At 34.7% G+C, this 19885-nt stretch overlaps 1 protein-coding gene across 1 annotated transcript; it reads right to left on the reverse strand.

The window, feature by feature from the left end:
• Window positions 1–1082: 1082 nt before the first annotated feature.
• On the reverse strand, window positions 1083–8665 carry LOC144452994 (uncharacterized). Its single transcript, XM_078144247.1, has 2 exons — window positions 7753–8665; window positions 1083–2083 (listed from the first exon to the last, which is right to left on the reverse strand). The coding sequence occupies exons 1-2, from the start codon at window positions 8227–8229 to the stop codon at window positions 2036–2038; spliced, it is 525 nt and encodes a 174-aa protein (XP_078000373.1). The 5' UTR covers window positions 8230–8665; the 3' UTR covers window positions 1083–2035.
• Between the last annotated feature and the right edge of the window lie 11220 nt (window positions 8666–19885).

Raw genomic sequence — 19885 nt, forward strand, 5'->3', positions numbered from 1 at the left:
TTCATCCCACTTCTAGGAGAACTTCAAATGACAAAATAACAGTGAGAATATATAATGGCAAACGTACAGCAAGTACTGCTCATGTGCATACACCCATTTACAACATAAGTCATAAAATCTGAAATAAAACGACGTAGGTACATTATTTTCAGCAGGGATATGTCTGTCTGTCTGTCTGTCTGTCTGTCTGTCTGTCTATCTGCCTGCCTGCCTGTGTCTTTGCCTGTCTTTGGGCGTCATGCAAGGTTTCAAATGTATTTGTCGCTGTTTACATGCTTTGTTTTTGTTTATTTTATCTAAGACAGAATCTGAGCCCGGAAAACTTGTTGCATTCTTTAAAAGCCTTTGATAGTCATTTGCTACCGTGATATCATCACTTGGAGAACATTTCTTATTAATTGGTGCCTTGACATGAGGTTGTCATAGCAATATATGGTGAAGAAAGTAAAATCTAGACTCATCCCTACATTGTTACCCCACTCGTCTTTGCAAATATTCTACGCAATTACTTGATTTGTGATGCTAAAAGAAAACCAATTTTTGATAGTGTTGTTTCAACTATGTATTCTTACAAATGTACATATGTACTTCAGTCTATCTGGTAATTCGGCGGCAATCTCAGCCTTACAGACGACATATATACGTTAGTAAATCAGATTTCGAAATCTTATATAACGATAGATAGCAAAGTGTAATTGCTAAGGTGGGTCTATATGTAGATAGGCAACAGTAACATCAAAAGCAACGATAAAAATATTTTCATCGGGGAATTCTAGATACATTTCAGCCAAGTGAATTATCACCATGTGGTCAGCCACCGCTCCCTTCTTGAACAACGCAGACACCCATGCATGCTGATAATATCTTTTGAAGAAGGTAACCACCAAAAGTCTCTCCAAAACTCTCTCTCTCTCTCTCTCTCTCTCTCTCTCTCTCTCTCTCTCTCTCTCTCTCTCTCTCTCTCTCTCTCTCTCTCTCTCTCTCTCTCTCTCTCTCTCTCTCTCTCTCTCTCTCTCTAACGCAGAGACTGGTGTGTGTACTTTTGAAAAGGTCAACCACCTTACTACTTTCTATAACACAGGCATTGGCGCATGCGGACTTTAACTTTTGAAAACGTTCGTATACTTCTAGCTGACTTATAAGGTACACGTTACAGCGCCACCATTCAGTCATCCAAAGAAATAGATACATATATTTACACTCTTCACTATTAAATAATCACATTGTAACAATAAAAATGTATTTTTTTAAATGTTTACCAGAGAGTGTGACTTTCAAATCTAAATGCACCTTTCTCATTCGAGAATTTAGATGACATTTCGTCAAAGTTGAAAAGTGTCAATCACGTGTTTGTTTGTTTGTTTGTTTGTTTGTTTGTGGAACACTGAGTACCAATTCTGTGCTCACGATTATTGTTAGTTTGACTCAGCAGACGTCACAAACATCACAATTTGCATATTGCTTCTCTTGCATTCAAAAGGCGTAAACACACCCCCTCTTTGTGTTCGTTCTCAAGTTCGACTTGATGTCAACTCTGATTCAACAGGTGGTTGTTTTACGATTATAACATTATAAAAAATGTGATTTTTTTTGTTGACTATATAAATTCCACAGATTCTTTTGACATATTTTATGATGGAGATTATCCTGCCTGTAAATTGCTGCGATGTCGTTTCTGTTATATGATGCCACGTCATTGTGACGCCACTATGACGACAGCTTTCATTGTCCATATATTCTTACAAAGTAATGTTATTTCCTTTATGCGTCTGGTAGTCACGACATAATCTGCGAATCATGTGTCATGTCACGTGACCAAGAGACCACTTTGTCTAAATGAATCATGGTATTTCTGTTTCGGGAGGTCCCCTAAATGACAACAAACTTGCGTTCAGCAGTCAATCCAGCAGAAGTATAACACTGTTTTCACTGATATCATGTCTTCGTGACGTCATAGATTACGTCACTGTAATGAATCTATGAGTACTTCCAGTTCCAATGCTGCCTGATTATCGGGAATATACTAGTACTTGGTTTAATACGTGTACGTATCTTGAGATGTGTTACACTCCATGCCATTTTCCTTGAAAATAAAAGAGAATCATTTTAGTACAGTAAGTTGGTATAATGACGAGGAAACCAACAGTAGTGAAGTGGAACTCAGAAGGACTTTAATATGGTTTGACCAACTGTCACCTTGGTTTGGTACAGCTCTTATCTACCATATGACATAGTGACTGGTACCTGATAGATTGGTGTGATTGACATGGAAATGATGAAATTAGTTAAATACCCGGATGTCCGAATTTGTGGCCAGCCAGAGGGTCACAAAGTGATAAGTGGTTGAACCTTTCTGACTAAATTCGATAAAATAAGGAAACACTTGAATACAGTATGCTTACTTCTCTGGAATGTATTTCACTAATAAAGAAACAAACAGTCTAGTCTGTCATCATTTTATTACTCTTGTGTGAAAGGATGGCATGCTAGACTGTTACTTTCTTTGTAGTCAAATAAAACCTGGAGAAGTGTACATACCTTATTCAACTGTTTCTTTATTTTCTAATTTGTATTGTTAATGGATGTAGAATGCGCCCTGGGGACAAATACCCATGATGATTAGAATCTCTCCAAACTATGAGAATATTAATACTTGTTCCCCATCCTTTCAGAAATAAGGAAGGCGGGTTCAACGTCCTTTTTTTCATTACCATGGTGATCGATAATCATAAAGCAATCTAAAATGGCAAACTAAGTTTCAAACATTTTGACTTCTGTTTAAAAAAATATTCGGCGACCTCTTATTTTTTTTCTTGACTATAACTAGAATAAGATTGAGTTTTCTTAAACAAATTGACATCAAAACTGTCCACAGTACTTTTCATTTCCGAGGCACGCACCTCATATGGATGAGGATTGGGCATTTATTTTGGATTTTTAATTTATAAAACAATTTTATCATGTCTTTCTACTTGAAAAACCAGTGTGAAACAACATTTAGTTGTGTTTGTAACTTAATACAGAGCAAAAAGGTAAAAAAAAAAAAAGGTTGTTATTGTACGTACAATAACAAACATTTTACACATTTATTAATCTTTTGCAATTTATTGAGTTACAAACAAGGACTTAGTATATGTTGTTTCAAATTGATTTTTCAAGTAGAAAGCCATGATAAATTGTTTCATAAATTAAAAATCCAAAATAACTATCAAATTCTCATCCATATGGCCCCTTTAAGATCTAAACATCACTGAATTAAAAACAGGTTCCTTTGATTTTACCATTACTGTACAAAAAACCACGATAAAGTTATAATCTGGATGACAAAATAGCAGTGCACGTGTAAATTAGTAAGTTTTAGTATAACAGACATCCAGACGCGAAGACACCGTAAGGTGATAACAAAGATAGTATATCTATAAATACTTTCTCCGCAAAGTCTTAACAAAGCGAAGACGCGTTAATACACATTCATCCTCAGACCACTTGTGGTTTGAGATTTATCACATAAAGTATGTACGTTTTGTTTTCCAGAAATCTCCATTGTATACTTTCGTAAATCCTGTGTCTATTGAGAACGTGCTGTCTTCAGTTAATTACTAAATCCCCCTATATTGTTACGTCATCGACAGATTTAGACATCTAAAATTGTATAGACTTACATAAAATGTCACAATACATTATCTAGAGACTAGGAAGATTCCTGTAAGCCTACAATTGTTGACTTACAGAAAAACTTACAACTTTAACTTGCAGTTATAAAACACACACACATACATACATACATACATACATACATACATACATACATACATACATACATACATACATACACACATACATACATACATATACACACACATACACAAGCGCGCGCGTGTACATGCGTACATACGTACAGACAGACAGACAGACATACACCAAGACAAACATGATGGCAAAGGCAAAGCAACAGAAGACAGACAGAAATGCGTAACCAGGCAGACAGAAAGAAAGACAGGGACAGCCACGGTCAGACAGCAAATCTGTCTCACTGACAGACAGACAGACAGACAGACAGACAGACGGTGGTCAGTAACAGAACACATACATTAGAGAAACAGACGCAACAATTAACAAATTTAGACCGACTGGAACAAAGAAATGATAGTGAAATTGTACGTGAACATATTTTGCATCAGCCATATAATAGCAGAAAAAAACACACCATACAAATAGAATATCTGTTCAATCTAGTAACAGAAAACAAACATGAAACATGGTGGTACTTTGCACGTGTGTTGTGAGAGTCTGAAAGGAAAGACTTGATTTCCGAAATCATTATTTTCGAAGCATATTGTATTTGGGCTAAAAAAGGAAGCATTCAGTGGAGATTTAATGAACAAATGATGGCGCACGGCTTTCCAACCATAAATATGTAATGTATACCTATTGTGTAGCGCCTGTAATGCGTGCATCATTGAAAAGTTTTCAAATTAAAGCAATTTGTCAAAACGTCAGCGTTTCCGCCAACGCACGTCACCATACAGATGCTAAAGTATTCAAACATCGCGTCAGCAAGTCGTCTCCGTGATAGAAACGGAATGAGACGGGGAAAAACAGAGCTTTGAATTTTTAATGACACTCTTTCCTATGCACCTGCAAGACACGACCCAGTAATTCTTTTATTCCATGCGTACGGCGATGAAGTGTTAACTGCCACAGCGATATCACAGAAATATCGCTACCAAGTGATGAAAACTCAAGTCGCTAAATAAACAAAGAAAACTAATTAGAGACGGTGTTTGAGGTTTTAACTTTGCATTTAGACTTCGCTGGCTTGTTTTTGTCTAGAGTTTAAAAAGTCGAGGTGGGAGGACACCATTTTTCCGAACGTTGGCGCTAAATCTCCTTGAGTGTGAATAAACCACCACATCTCCTCCGGCACTTGTGTATATAGTAAAAGTTACACGGCGTTATTATACTGACTGTCTGTCGTCAAAAATAGTGTCGAAGTTGGACCAGTTTTTAAAAAATGCTATCTGATGATAGTCGTCAAAAATACTTTCAAATTGGATCAGTTTGGTTCAACACTATTTGAAAAGAAATCGCCAAAAACGTTTCAGTTTGTTTGACCACTATTTTAGAAAAATCGTCATATTTCATAGTTTCAAAATCTGACCAGTATTTCGGTTCGTCATATATAGTTTCACAATCGAATTAGCTTGTTTGAACTCTAAAAAAATGATGCCAAAAATAGTCAATTTCGGACCATTTTTTTGATTGACATGAGCAATGTTTCAGAAAAAAAATTGTCAAGATAATTTCAAAATCGAAGTTTTTATAACTATTTTTTAACAAACGCAAGAAATAGTTTCAATAAACGTTAAACATATCACTTTGCTATACACAAATCTGACAGGTAAAATGTAAAACACGATTAAGTTTTTTTTTACGAGCATCACTAATCCAGTTTAAGATAATTTTAGGTTGACCAAAACATTATATATATATATATATATATATATATATATATATATATATATATATATATATATATATATATATATATATATATATATATATATATATATATATATATAGTTTTGGTAGTACTGGAACTCTTTCTTGGTTGTAACTCGGAGTTTCATGCGTGAAACTCCGAGTTACAACCAAGAAAGAGTTCCAGTACTACCAAAACTATTACGCTCTGCCACTGCGGTATAGAGCACTGTCTTAGCAGATTGATATTCACCGAGTTATATATATATATATATATATATATATAATTTTAAATTTGTAATTTTACTGACCGAAATGTACCATATTTAATTATATACAACAATCGTGTGAACTGCACTGAATCTAAAAAAATATTGTGTTCTATTGACTGTTGCTTTTCCGTCGAAGTGATATATATATATATATATATATATATATATATATATATATATATATATATATATATATATATATATATATATAACTCTGAGTCAGTTGTCTGATGATCGCACAATGCGTGAAACTCCGAGTTACAACCAAGAAAGAGTACTACCAAAACTATTACGCTCTGCCACTGCGCAATTCTTTATTTGATTGACATGTGTAAACACTATCAATAGAGTTGTATTGAAATATATATGTATAACTTGAAGGAGTTAACGAGTACCATAAGGCCTAACAAAAAAATTGTGTGGTTCTGAGAACGCTCATTTCTAGAATAGGTGGGATAGGTAGATGGGGAATGATGTAATCGGTTACGTCATATACTTCAGTTGATACTGTGCTGATACAAATCTATGGCATGATGGTTAATGAATTTATTAGATAATTGAATTATAAAAAGTTAATTGATTTTAGTAGTTATGTTTCAAGAATTATAATTATGGAAATCAATTCTTTATTTGATTGACATGTGTAAACACTATCAATAGAGTTTTATTGAAATATATTATCAGTATTCATTTGATTCTAGGGGCTTGATTACACCCATATAGCCTCTCTCATTCTCTCTCTCTCTCTCTCTCTCTCTCTCTCTCTCTCTCTCTCTCTCTCTCTCTCTCTCTCTCTCTCTCTCTCTCTCTCTCCCTCCCTCCCTCCCTCCCTCCCTCCCTTATTAACTCCAATAACAAGGCCGTAACATAGTATTTATCATGATTGCAAAAGTATATTCCAAGTTATACATTATTCAAAAAACAGTTTAAAGTTCATACTATTTGGAAAGCAAATGTGGGTAGCGTACAACGATTTCGACTCAGTTCAACACCAAAGGATGTGGAATTTTACGAAGTTAGGGAAATTATTGTATAATTATCAAAGACGCTTCTGTGAAAAGTTTGAGACGACGAATGTTTTTTCAATAAATTACTGTTTATTAGCAAGTACTAACGGTAGAAAATGGGGATATGAACGTTAGGTTTAAATATCTCCGTCAGTTATGTGAAAATACTTATTCTAAACCACGTTATATAATACATACAATAAGCGTAATAGTACTAGTACTCAAGTTAAACTAAGATTCAGTTTTGATATATTGAAAGAAAAGGTCCTCATACCAAAAAATTTTTGCAAAATTTCAAACATTCTTTAGTAAACTTGACATAGAAGTGCCTTAAAATACGACATCAGGGCCTGCCCTTTTAGCCAATAGTCACTAAAGGAACTTGGCTGGTTGGGACTGAACGACGTGACGTCAGAATATATTTCACTGCATTTTTATATAATTTTGTACATTTTCTGTAGCAATTCTAGTTTAGGAATGTTATGTGACTTCTCGTATGGACCGGTAGATTGAAAATTAAAACTGTAGTTGGTGTACTTTCCTACCAAAAATCATTCATGAAAACATGTGTTGTATATATAAAAAAAAACCATACCAAATGTGTCTGTTTTACAATAAAATTAAGTAAATGTCATCCACAGCAAAAAAGGGCAAATTTACAGAAAATACTACTTAAAAATGAAACCGCCTTACACCTGTTCTCAGATCACTAAACATGATTTTGTTACATGTGGTTTAGTGCTAGTGGGGAATTTAAAACTATGCTCAGTTATATTTTCGGACGTTAAGTAAATGTAACGTTTGAAATATTTCTTAAGTATTTTGTTTTTATTTTAAACCTATAAATTTGACTTTGTTATAGTTCTGTTTTTGTCAGTGTGTTGGAAAGTATACATGCATGTGCAGAGGTCGTCCATAGCGAAAGTAGATGTGGTGGAAGAATATTCTTTTCTAAGTGCGTTGCTGAAAGAATAATTAATTTATTTTCTTACCATATTTACGCCAAATGACATCCACTCTAAATCAGAGTTTTGGTTTTCGCTGTGATTTGAAAGTGAACTTTCTCTGTCTGTCGGTTGTTTGCATGTATTCTCATCGCCGTCTTCCAGAAGCTGTTGCAGATGTAATATATAATTAATCGCAGATCGCAGAGTTTTCACTTTAGATAATTTCTTGTTCCTAGGATCTGTTGGGACGTGTCTTCGGAGACGTAGAAATCCATCATTCACCATCTGAACCCGTCGTCGTTCCCGCGCATTTCGTCGTGCAACGAGATGTGGCTCTTTCTCCTTATGAGGGGGACGTTGCAGATTTCGTGACAGTGTCGCTCCTGTTGTACGAACTCTTCGTCGTGCTCGGTTTGTTGGCAGCAGCATTGTCTGCATAGATGAGGTCGACCTGCTGTCCGTAACTGGTGAAATTTCTACGTTGGAGTGCCCAAATTTCTGGCTTTGGGTAGATTGTTCCATTCTGAAAATATATTTTCTGTCACCGAGGTAGCGTACAATAAATTGTGTTGTAAAATTCTAGAAATAGTGCTAACCCGAATTGTATAGATTTTGACGACAGTTCCAATTTTTTGACGACAGCCTTAGTGTTCAATCCAAGAAAGTTGACGACAATTCCTTGTTGAAATCCAGAAATGTTAACGAGATCTTAGTCATTTAAAAATCAGGAAATTTTGACGACGTATTCATTATAAACCAAAAATTTCTGACGACAATTCGACGAATGAAAAGTAACCAATTTTGACGACAACGTTAACTCAGTGGTCAAAAATCAAGTTGATGACAACTTTTTCATTAAAACAAAACATTTCTGATGACAACTCCACGCATAAAAAGTAAAGAACTTCGACAACCCAGAAGTCAAAAATCAAGAGAAATTTAGACGATGTGTAATTCATGAACAGGTGACTTGATGCGATTTGTTCGTCTAATCGAGCCGCTACATAACTCTTATATTTATAGTGTATTTTTGTTAATTCTGATTCGTTGGCGCCAACAGCATATTAAGTATGAAGAATACAACATTTGTAATCGAGGAAATTAACATTTCCTGAGAAATGCTCGCATACTTAATAATTCATCGGTCGGTTTTTCCGGTTCCGGAATGTTGCCACCATCTTGTTAATAGCATATCCTATTCACTGTAATTCATTCATCATCCCGATGTAACATCCGCTATATTTTATGAAATGTGTCTGTTATAAAATTCATCATCAAAAATAAAATGCTAAATTTCCAACTTGTTACGAGAATATGTAATCCATAACAGACATAAGACATCCTGAATACATATTCAATGAAATGTCAATAAAAATAACTTGCTTTTCTAAAACAAAATCGTGTAAAGTGTTGTCGTTTGCCAAGTTATTTTGTCATTCACAAGTTTTTATTTGAGTTCGAAAACCGACATCTTTTCTCGCAAACCATAGTCCATCTTCCCCTGACTACGAAATACGAAGTCTTGGCCGATGCCGTAAAGAGGTATGTTTTTTACGGCAATGGGAAACGTCGACTCACCTCTTTACAGCAACGTTCTTACAGATAATACGAACCGTCAGACGACAAAAATATCGTTTGATAAAATTATTGAAGATGAACTAATAATCGTCATATTTTGAAAAATTTGTGACTTTTTTGTTCATGTCCCATAGTTGATGTCTAAACAATACTAAATGAAAGATTTGCATTTGAATGGCTTGTAATGTGTCTCTATAATGTAAACTACAACATCGTCTCTATAATTAATCTACATGTATATGGCGAATTACAAAATTGGGGGAGTAAAATTTTGGCACGCGAGTGGCACGTGTAGTTAGTTTTTAGCACGTAAATGTATTGCCGTCTATTTTGCATTATTACCCCTGAACACAAAGAACTAAAAGAGCCGGGCAGACGACGGAAAGAGCCCTTTTAGTATGTTCGCGTAACGCGGTCTGGTTTAAGGGAGTATCATTTGATAGGCAACGATTTTACCGAAATTTTAAAATTACGGCGTACATCTATGTATCTTGTTACTTTGTCACCGTCAGTTTATCTGTCTTTCCGTTGTTGTATTTACGTAATATTCAAACGATATGTTTGTCGAAATGTGTTTTTTATTTCATTAATTTATAGGATCGTCAAAGTTTTTTTAAAATGAAAAGTACAAATAATTGGGCTTGTTTGACACAATGTTATTATTTTAAATGGGCGTCTCTGTGTGGTTTTTTTACTACCATCTGTTTTAACCATAATTTTTTTAAGCGTGTATTCTTTAAAACCTTTCTTTTACTCATTTTTAAAGATATTGACAAAAACGGGCAACAAGACAAGTGAGAATGCGTGAACGTACAAACTATTGTTCATTTAAAGACGTTCCTTGGCACGAAAAGCTATTTATCAAATATTGACAGACCACCACACCCACGAAATAGTACTCCTCATAACTTGTGCATAGAAACAGGCAGAGGAAGTTGCATAAACAGAGATCAAAGAGTTTGTAAACATTGTGACCGAGACTGCATTTGAAGGAGGATGCCACTTTTTCCTGTAAACAGACATACAAAAGAAGTACAGCGAATTTCACAATACCGTGCAGCTTTTCTGTTTGATACAACCACGAAGAAACTAATACGAATCTGGACATGCTACACTTTAAGATAGCAATATTGAATGAGTACAGTTTCTTGCTACATTTTGTCTAAGTGAAATGAACTACACATGCCACCATACAGACATCAAATGAACACCGCAATGGACATTTTACACGCCCTACATCGAGTGTTTGCTACTAATAAAAACACTGGTGCCCTAATGTCTACAAAGAATTGCATTTATATTTGACTAAATGTAGCAAAAATGGGATCTTGCTATTGAAGTGTAGTATATGCAGTTTCTTGTTGGTTTCTGCGTGTTTGCATCAAACAGAAAAGTTGAATGGTGTTGTGAAATTCACTGTACATACCATTTTATCATAGTCATAGACAACCACACAATAACAAATTTATAACACTCATGTAATACCATCTACATGTACACATAGAGAAAATCTTGCCATGCACATTTAATATTCGAAACGTAAAACTGTAATTTATTGACTTTTACATCCTAAAACACACAAAACAAATTAACAATCATTGAATCTTCAATGTGGTCACAACACTGCGGATTGTAAAATGTGACCCTCCCCCAAACATTATAATGCAAAATGTGACCATCCCCCAAGAACAGGTTAAATTGCAAAACGTGACAACCCCCCCTCCCCATCCCTCCCCCTTTAAGTACTGAAGGCTCCCTTACATAGTACATATTCAATCATTTTGATTTTATCTTTTTCAATTTGTCTCTATGGCAATCGATTTCCATCAGTTCTACAGTTAAAAATGTACACAATTTAAATGGATAAGATATTATATAAGGAGTTGACTCAAATGTATATGGTCACATGTATTATTCAGAAAATATAAAGAAATACATTTAAATAGTTTTAAAATAAAGTTTGCATAGTATTCCATGACATGTGAAGCCCGAGTCGGGATCGATATATAGCCTATCACCACCAACAAATTGAATTGCCAAAAATATGGGTAGGTGGGGTCTGTTGAATGCTTTTTTTTTCATTTTTTGGACCTTATTTATTTTATTCACTTTACTTGCATATTTATCATGAATTCTGTTTAATTTCTAGACTGTTTGAGTGACTGTGGGTAACTTTTCAAGTGTCTGGTGTGATAAGTGTAAGTATTTGTAGATGAGGCTATAGTAGACATTGTTTGATGGTTTGATTTGTAGGTTTATGCTCGTTCGATGAGTCACAGACCCTGCACGAGTAAGGTCTACGGATGAGTTAAGTACTAGTTCAGTGTGGTTGGGATGTGTTGACTAATAACAAACCACACCGGAAATGTTGTTGTTCTCTCTCAATAACAATTTTGTCTTTTGTTCTTAGTTTCGTGTCAATTAAGAAGGTTTTGTCCGTACCCACACGGGGGTGTCACATCCTAATATGTAGTTACCTAATTAATTCTTTATGACAATAACGTCCATTTTAATTATAAGTACAGCTTCAGACCGGATATGGAATGCGGGTGCTAAAAATAGAACAAATCTAACGAACGTGTGACTTGAAAACTCACACTAATTAATTGACTAATACTTTCCGATATATGTAGAACACCAATTACGGTAAGTGTTATGTATCAAATATTTCAACTGACTCGGAACAACTTTCAATTTTTGTCTGGAATTGTTAAGGTCGCAAACACTATAACAAAGGTCTGTGTACACTTGAATATACATCAGGCCATGGAGGTATTGTCTCCCCTAATACCTCCATACACGCGTAAAATCATACTGTTAATTTAGCATTGACACAGTTTGATAGAGGTACTTCTGTATTCACAAAGAGGTCGTGGTGTTTTTCCGAGTCGAATTCCCGACATATTGTCTTTTTTTGTCTGAATACGTAGTTATTTTCTAACGGTTGACATACCTGATTCTAAATGTTTGTTGTAGTTAAATGTAAAGATTTCGTAATGCGAAGCAAATGTAACCAATACAGATTGTGGTCCTTTAGGCCAAGAAAGAGAATTGTTTCTGGTTAGCGCGCGCATTACTTAAATACCCTCGCGTCGGTCTTTTTTTCGTGTTTGTCCAGCCCATGCAGTCTGCAGATCTTGGTAACACAAAAATAACCCTCCCTACTTCAGTGAAGACAACTGCAGCACCAATCATGAACAAACAAATGACATCTGCCCCACATACACTTACACACTTGCTCTAAAGTACTAAATAAAAAGAACAGTAACTGTCATAAATATTAGATTGAGTGATAGGTTTGATTGAGAATAAAGAATTAAAAAAAATAATTAAAATTTTTTTTTTTTAAATTTAAAAAAAAAAAAAAAAAAAAAAAACTGTCCTGACTAGAAATAGTTCCTTTTTTGGCCTTAAACATATGACAGAAGTACACAGTAAAAACGTTGCAATTTGAAATGAATTGTCGCGGATAACAAATTATAAGTATCTCTAATTGTAATATTTAGAAAGTAGCAAATCCCTACCCAAATATGGTATGTTCCGATCCGATATAAAGTTGCATAAAATAGTTTACTTATACCTACTCTGCGCAACAAAATAACAAAATATAATTTAAAGTTTACTAATTTAAAAAACCAAGGTGGTGGAAAACCTACTCCTACCTGCCACTGATTTTATCAAATCTTAATAAATTACGCTGTAACGTTAACTGTGCTACCCATATTATACTGAATTGTCGTCAGAAGTTTTCCCGCGTTCACAGTCACGGTGGCAACATTACATTGTAACGCTACCCATAGTATACTGAATTGTCGTCAGAAGTTTTCCCGCGTTCACAGTGGCAACATATTATACTGAATTGTCGTCAGACGTTTTCCCGCCTTCACAGTGGCAACATTACATTGTAACGTTAACTGTGCTACCCATATTATAATGAATTGTCGTCAGAAGTTTTCCCGCCTTCACAGTGGCAACATTACATTCACAACTAAACTAAATCTGTTGTAAACACGGAAGCAAAAACATATGCACAGCTCAACAGTAAATATTTGATTGTGTATTCACGTGTTTAGGCCTAAGTCCATGGCACACAAAAGGAGGAATATATTCACTCTGTGAAAATAAAGGAATGGAAAACACAAGCATAGTTTTTACACTATGTATGCTTGGATTATAATCATAGGTATCTGAAATGAATACAATGTAAAACAATTTTTCGTAAATGTGCGATCTTTTCTAAATTCACCGGAATAGCGCCATCTATCGACTGACTGGGGCAACTAATATTTTCTGTGAAATTACTTTATTTTACTGTATTGAACAGACAATAGCGTGCACGCACACATACATGCGTACACACCAATACACGATACACATGTCTGTCTGTCTGTCTGTCTGTCTGTCTGTCTGCCTGTCTGCATCTATCTATCTATCTATCTATCTATCTATCTATCTATCTATCTATCTATCTATCTATCTATCTATCTATCTATCTATCTATCTATCTATCTATCTGTGTATGTATCTGCCTATCTATGTGTGTACGTATCTATGTCTCAATGTATTTGGGTACGACTAACTATTACTCGACATTTTACAAACAATGTATATTATTGGGACAATTCAACATGTTAGTCATAGAATAGATAGATAAAATATAAACGAGCCTGAATGAAATTAATGAAACATTAAGTAAAGTATTTTTGTATGATTAACTTTAAACTTTTTTGAAAACAATAGTAAAAATATCTAAGGGTGGGAGGCTTTTACTAAGGTCGGTCGGTTTATAGGAAACGCACATTTTTTCTTTATTTTGCCTAACCAAACAGAACACCATTTCTTCGTTAGGATATAAACTTTTATTCTAGAGCTACAGGAAGCATGCCATTTCTTAGTATCCAGCTATCTGTACTGTATTCATCGAGTATTATCGTGAGCCCAAAACCCAACAATACAACAAGTTGTACTGAGCGCCACAATAGTATAGCGCCATCTATCACCATAAAATAAAAACTTTCATTTAACAGAGCCCTGGGCAAGCTCCGAGTCAAGAATGTTTTATAACATTACCCATGCCTTCTGATTATGACGTCACCTCAAGAATGTTTTATAACGTTACTCATACCTTCTGATAATGACGTCACATCAATTGACCAATTATACTGTTTTTGATATTTCTACATATATGTTGCTGGTGACGAATCTTTTGATTTGAAAAACCAAATTGGATATTTATAACAAACGCTAATACGTACTTCTCTACTCATTTCCTGCAAAATGATGGCTACAATGAATTACAGTACCGTGTCGAAACCGTTCGGGTTTTTCTATTATTGTGATATAATTTAAGACAAATGTCAAAATTTGAAATTAAGCTAACATAATCATAATGTCACGTGACCTTTATAAGGTACAATTCATCTTGGGGGAAACTTCCCTAAAATCTAAGTTTACTTATAGTATCTTCAACTTTTGCCATATGAAAGCATGTTCCTTTGTCTCTCTGAAATAATGAAAGAAATATTAATGTCCATAGTCTTCTTTTCAAGGAAATCGTAATACAGTAGTCATATCAAATCATAGAATGACTCTAAAGAACCAAAACTTTATGAAAATGCCTTTATTTCCTGGAGTGGTGCTCCCCTTAAGCTATAAGCATGTAGAATATCAACATGTGTACAGTGGTAACAAGGAATTATTATTAAAAACGTAAGAATACACAAATTCGTATGTGAACACTGAGGGCGGACTTTACATCAATCGAAAATATAAACCCAAAATAGACCAGATATTTTCGACAATGACGGGAAAATAGCTTTACCGGAATTGAAAATATTACATACACTGCTTTAACTTAAACCTGCACTGGATGCAACTGGGACATTTTTTTCATCAAATAACCAAAAATATATTCACTAAAAATTAGTTAATTACTTATCAAAAGATGTTGTATCTGTTAATAAGTAATCAGCATTATCCGTAGGCAGTGTTACTTATTATAACTGCAGGATCATTTTTCGATCACACAACCACAATATATTTACTGAAAATTGATAAAATACCAATGTACATGTTAATCAGTGGTCGATGTTATCCATGAGCAGTACAGAATTAGAAAGAGGTTGAGTTCATGAACGCCGTTGAGGGTGCTGAGTTTTGGGTGCGAACCCCAAATTCAATTCGATTAATTTATTGTGTGCACAGCTATAAAATAAACTATGTTTATCCACAGGTGATACAATACTGTTCAGGTGTAAGGTTTTGTACCAAACAAAACATTTTCAACTTTAAGAAAAATGTTATGTTTGTTTACAATTGTGTAAACTGACCAAAATATAGAACCAGTGTGGTTTTGAGGTACATAAAATTATACGAAGATGGCATGGCTGTAACAATAGTATACTTTCACTTCGTGGGCTTGTTATTGAAAACGAAAGACTTCACACGTGAACACTGGGGGCGTGCTTTACCTCGTGGTGTAATTTGAAACAATAGGTGTATAACTACAGCCGCAATAACTTTCAAACCAAAATGTTGATATCAATATCTAGATAAGAGTTGTTTATTAGAGGCTAGTCTAAAATCTAGCTTATATAGGAATAAACACTACGGAAAATTTGAATTTTTATTGCAATAATTTTTGGCAGTTCAGAACCCATGGAACCTGGCTATGAAAAGGTGAAAGTGGCACGAATCATAGACCCTACGCTAAAGGGATCTATGCACGAATCAAGTGAATCCATAATCTTCTCCACTGACGCAAGCGACCATGAAATCTTAATATCTACGCTACTAAATTAAATATTGTCTTTTGACGTTTGATCAACAATTTGTGATTCTTCGACCTTTTAGTATACGTATACTAAATTACGTCATCGTCTCGGTTTGATATTGTGCCTTCAAACCAGGTTCGAGATCCCCAAAAAGTAAGTGATGGGTACGGATGCTTCAGTTCGGGAATACTGCGTGCAGGTACATTTTAATATAGAGACTACAGTTGAAAGTACCACAAATAACACCCTCAGTCAGTGTCAATAAATTCGTCAAAGAAATAATTTTATCAGATTATTCTTATAAATTTAAATAATTTTAGCTTAATAATTGTCATTAAAAGGACATTTTAAAGATCATATTACTTTCAAAAAATAAACTTAAAAAAAAAGTCAAATTTGTCACATGTTTTGGCGGGAAAGCGCTCACGTTGTTGATTTTGAAGGATGTCAGGTTTGTCTAAATGTTGCAGACATACATCTAGTTACATGGACACGTACATTATTTACATTAACTATATAGTGTTAACATATTGACGGAAATTAGGTGCTATACCACCTAAAATCATTTATGTGACGATTCTCTGTTAAAGATAGTATCTGGTGCCACAAAATTGGTTTCTTCACTGCCCTGGGCGATTTTCCGTACGCCCACAGCGCCCTCATTAAATATTTATGACGCTTGTTTGCAAGTTAACGCAACATAATAGATGTAGAAATTCACAATACGTTATAAAAGTTTTCCCGCCATTTAACTGTCAGACGACAGGTTAGCAGGTACTCAAAGCACAATTATAACGACTTACATTTCACATTGAAAACAACGTTTTCCCGTCATTTACCGTCTAACGACATGTTAGCTAGTATTCAAAGCGCAGTTTCGACAACTTTAGATTTGCTAAAGACAAAATTGATCAGACGACATTTTAGCTGTAACTAAAGCACAAACTTAGCTGTACTTTTCAAAGCAAAATGATTGCAGTGTATTGCCCGCCATAGAACTGTCTACCTAGTTGTACAGGCGCAATTTGATTACTCAACTTTTAAAACAAGACGGATGCAGACTACTTCCCGCCATAAAAATGTCAGGACACAATTTTAATAACTTTAGACTTATTTAAAACAAAACGGATGGAATATACCTGTATATATCTTACTAGCACTGCTCAATTTTATTGTCTGTCTCCACGAAATTTAATTTAAATCGCTACATATTATGGTCTGACAAATAATATTTAAAAAACATAAAAAAATACATTTTAATCCATCACCATGCGAATTATTTATATACTAGTAGTTACATTCATGTGTACTGTCTATCTATCAGTGCCTGAATAGTTCACTGCTGGGAAATTACAGTAACAGTCAATTATTTATAAGAAAAAGAGGACGACACAACAGCAGAGACGTAATAATGTGGAATGTTCACGATCCAACAAAAGACTCAAAAAAAAACCTTTTCGGACCCAACCCTTTTTTATTCTTTGCCTTCGATCTGGGGTAAATTCTTCACAATTAATTATGAATAAATCAAATCAAGAAAAGTTGGCATTATATTTTTATTATTTCAGAAATCGTCGTAAACCACAGACAAAGCAGTCAAATGGCACAGATCATTGTCGCAAAACACTGTGACAGTCCTTTTTACGGCAACACCATGATGTACCTTACAATTACTCCTATAGCACTGTGTTTCCAGTATGTCGTATGTATACACGTATTATCTATTTAAAAAATGGGGGGGGGGTGTTAAAAGGGTTATGTGCCAACTTAAGAAATAATATTATTAAATGTTTGTATACAGCACATCGTGTATCATATTAATTTTGATTTTTGCCTGAAAAGAGTTAATCTGTCAACAGTTGTCTTGACTTTTTTGTAATTTATCTTTAATAATATTGTTGCTGAAATTAATAGAATTAAACATGGTGTGCGTGGGACGTTCCATGAAGTCAAGACGACGTTAGTTCGAATCCTTAGTGAGTGAGTAGAGCGCGTTCTATATATGCATTGTGCATTCTGACTATTACATTGTATGTTACAGGTTATGTATTTGCACACAACTAGTGTTTAAATAAAATATATTTCAGAAGGTTTTTTTAGGAACACGACAAAATATAATCTGCGTCTGAATACAGACTAGAAAATAGTATACAATGTTATATGGCATTGACCAGTATTGATAAGTTTATACATGGGCATTCTGCGATTCTAAGATCAGTATTACTTTTTTGGGTGTCGCCAAAATATGCCTTTCCGAATCATGTATTCAGTTTGCCTGACAATTATGCAACATACCTCACGGTTATTCGTGATAATCAGACAATTTGCAGTATAAGTGTAATAACATACTTATGTGAAACTTCACATGACACAAAAATGTCTTAGAAAAAAAAATGTTTAGATCTGGCCTATGCCCCTTTAATGGTTAATATCAGAATGAGAGGAAATACGGAGAAATTCTTTGATCTGTGTTCTGTTGTTATCTCATGCAATCGACATCTTGACAAATTTCAACAATTTTGACACAAGTTTATTAATAACATTTCCTCTAATTCCAGGCAATCAAACAGATTGATTTATGAACACTTTGGAACACAATTAAACTTTAAAAATTATGCAAACATTTTGATAACCTTGCACTTGACGGGTCTAGAAATTCAATAAATGTGCTAAAATTAGGGATGTTATAGTCTATAAAAAGTGATAAAACACATGCACAGTTGTTTGAGTTATTAAGCCTTTCCTTTCACAAACGTCACGAATTAAAGACAACATTGTCTGTATGATACAACGGATAGTTGTGAAACTGTATAACTTCTGATTTTTTAAAAATATAACTGGGAATGGGTTGGAATTTTCTTGAATAAAGTACCAGAAAGAGTTTAAACACTTTTCCGAGGATTATTTCATTCATTGAATAACCTCGAGGCGGTATATGGGGTGGGGGCCGGGTGGGATGGAGGGTGTGGGTGGGATGGAGGGTGGGGATAGGGGTGAGACAAGATTATATGAAATAAGACTGCGGCAACCGAGACCCCTAGTGATCTCACAAACGTTTGATTCATTATCCAGAAATATTGAAAACTTAAACCTCAGAAGAGGTCTGAGAGGAGAAGAAGAGAAAGTGCAAACATAACGTAGCTGTTTTTTAGGAGTGGGACACACATCGGTGGAAGATGTGTGAAGATGTCACGGTCATCATGAACTAACAATTGTAATTAAGTCAATACTTTTTGAAGAAGAATATAGACTTAAGAGTTATGAGTTACTGTAAACCTAGATATTTTCGCTACTAGATATTTTCGCTACTAGAAAATTTTGTGATTTTACAGTCTTCAGCTAGTTCTCAAAGACTAGGTTTTTCTAATGACCAGATTGGTACATAGTGTTTATCATTTACAAGAAGGTATTTTAATCACTGTAATTTTATTTTTGCATTTTTATTTTCCTTGGCGAACATTTCCAAAGGGTATAGAAATATGGTCGGCATTCAATCACAAGTTTTACATGATAGTTATCGCATTGTTAATTTTTCATGTAAAGTTAAACCACAACTTACGCTGTTTGATTGATGTGTTGTTTGATGACTGACAGACAAATTAACTGATTGATTGACAGTCTTGACAGGTTGACTATCTGTCCGTCTGTCTGTCTGTCTGTCTGTCTGTCTGTCTATCTATCTGTCTGTCTGTCTGTCTGTCTGTCTGTCTGTCTGTCTGTCTGTCGCTGTGTTTGTTTGTTTGCCTGCCTATCTGTCTAAGTGAAAAAACACGCGCAGACAGAGAGGACGGAAAGAAGGACGAACAGACTTTCAGGTGTACGCATTC

The sequence above is a fragment of the Glandiceps talaboti genome, chromosome 23, assembly GCF_964340395.1.
Source record: "Glandiceps talaboti chromosome 23, keGlaTala1.1, whole genome shotgun sequence".
NCBI classification, from domain to species: domain Eukaryota; kingdom Metazoa; phylum Hemichordata; class Enteropneusta; family Spengelidae; genus Glandiceps; species Glandiceps talaboti.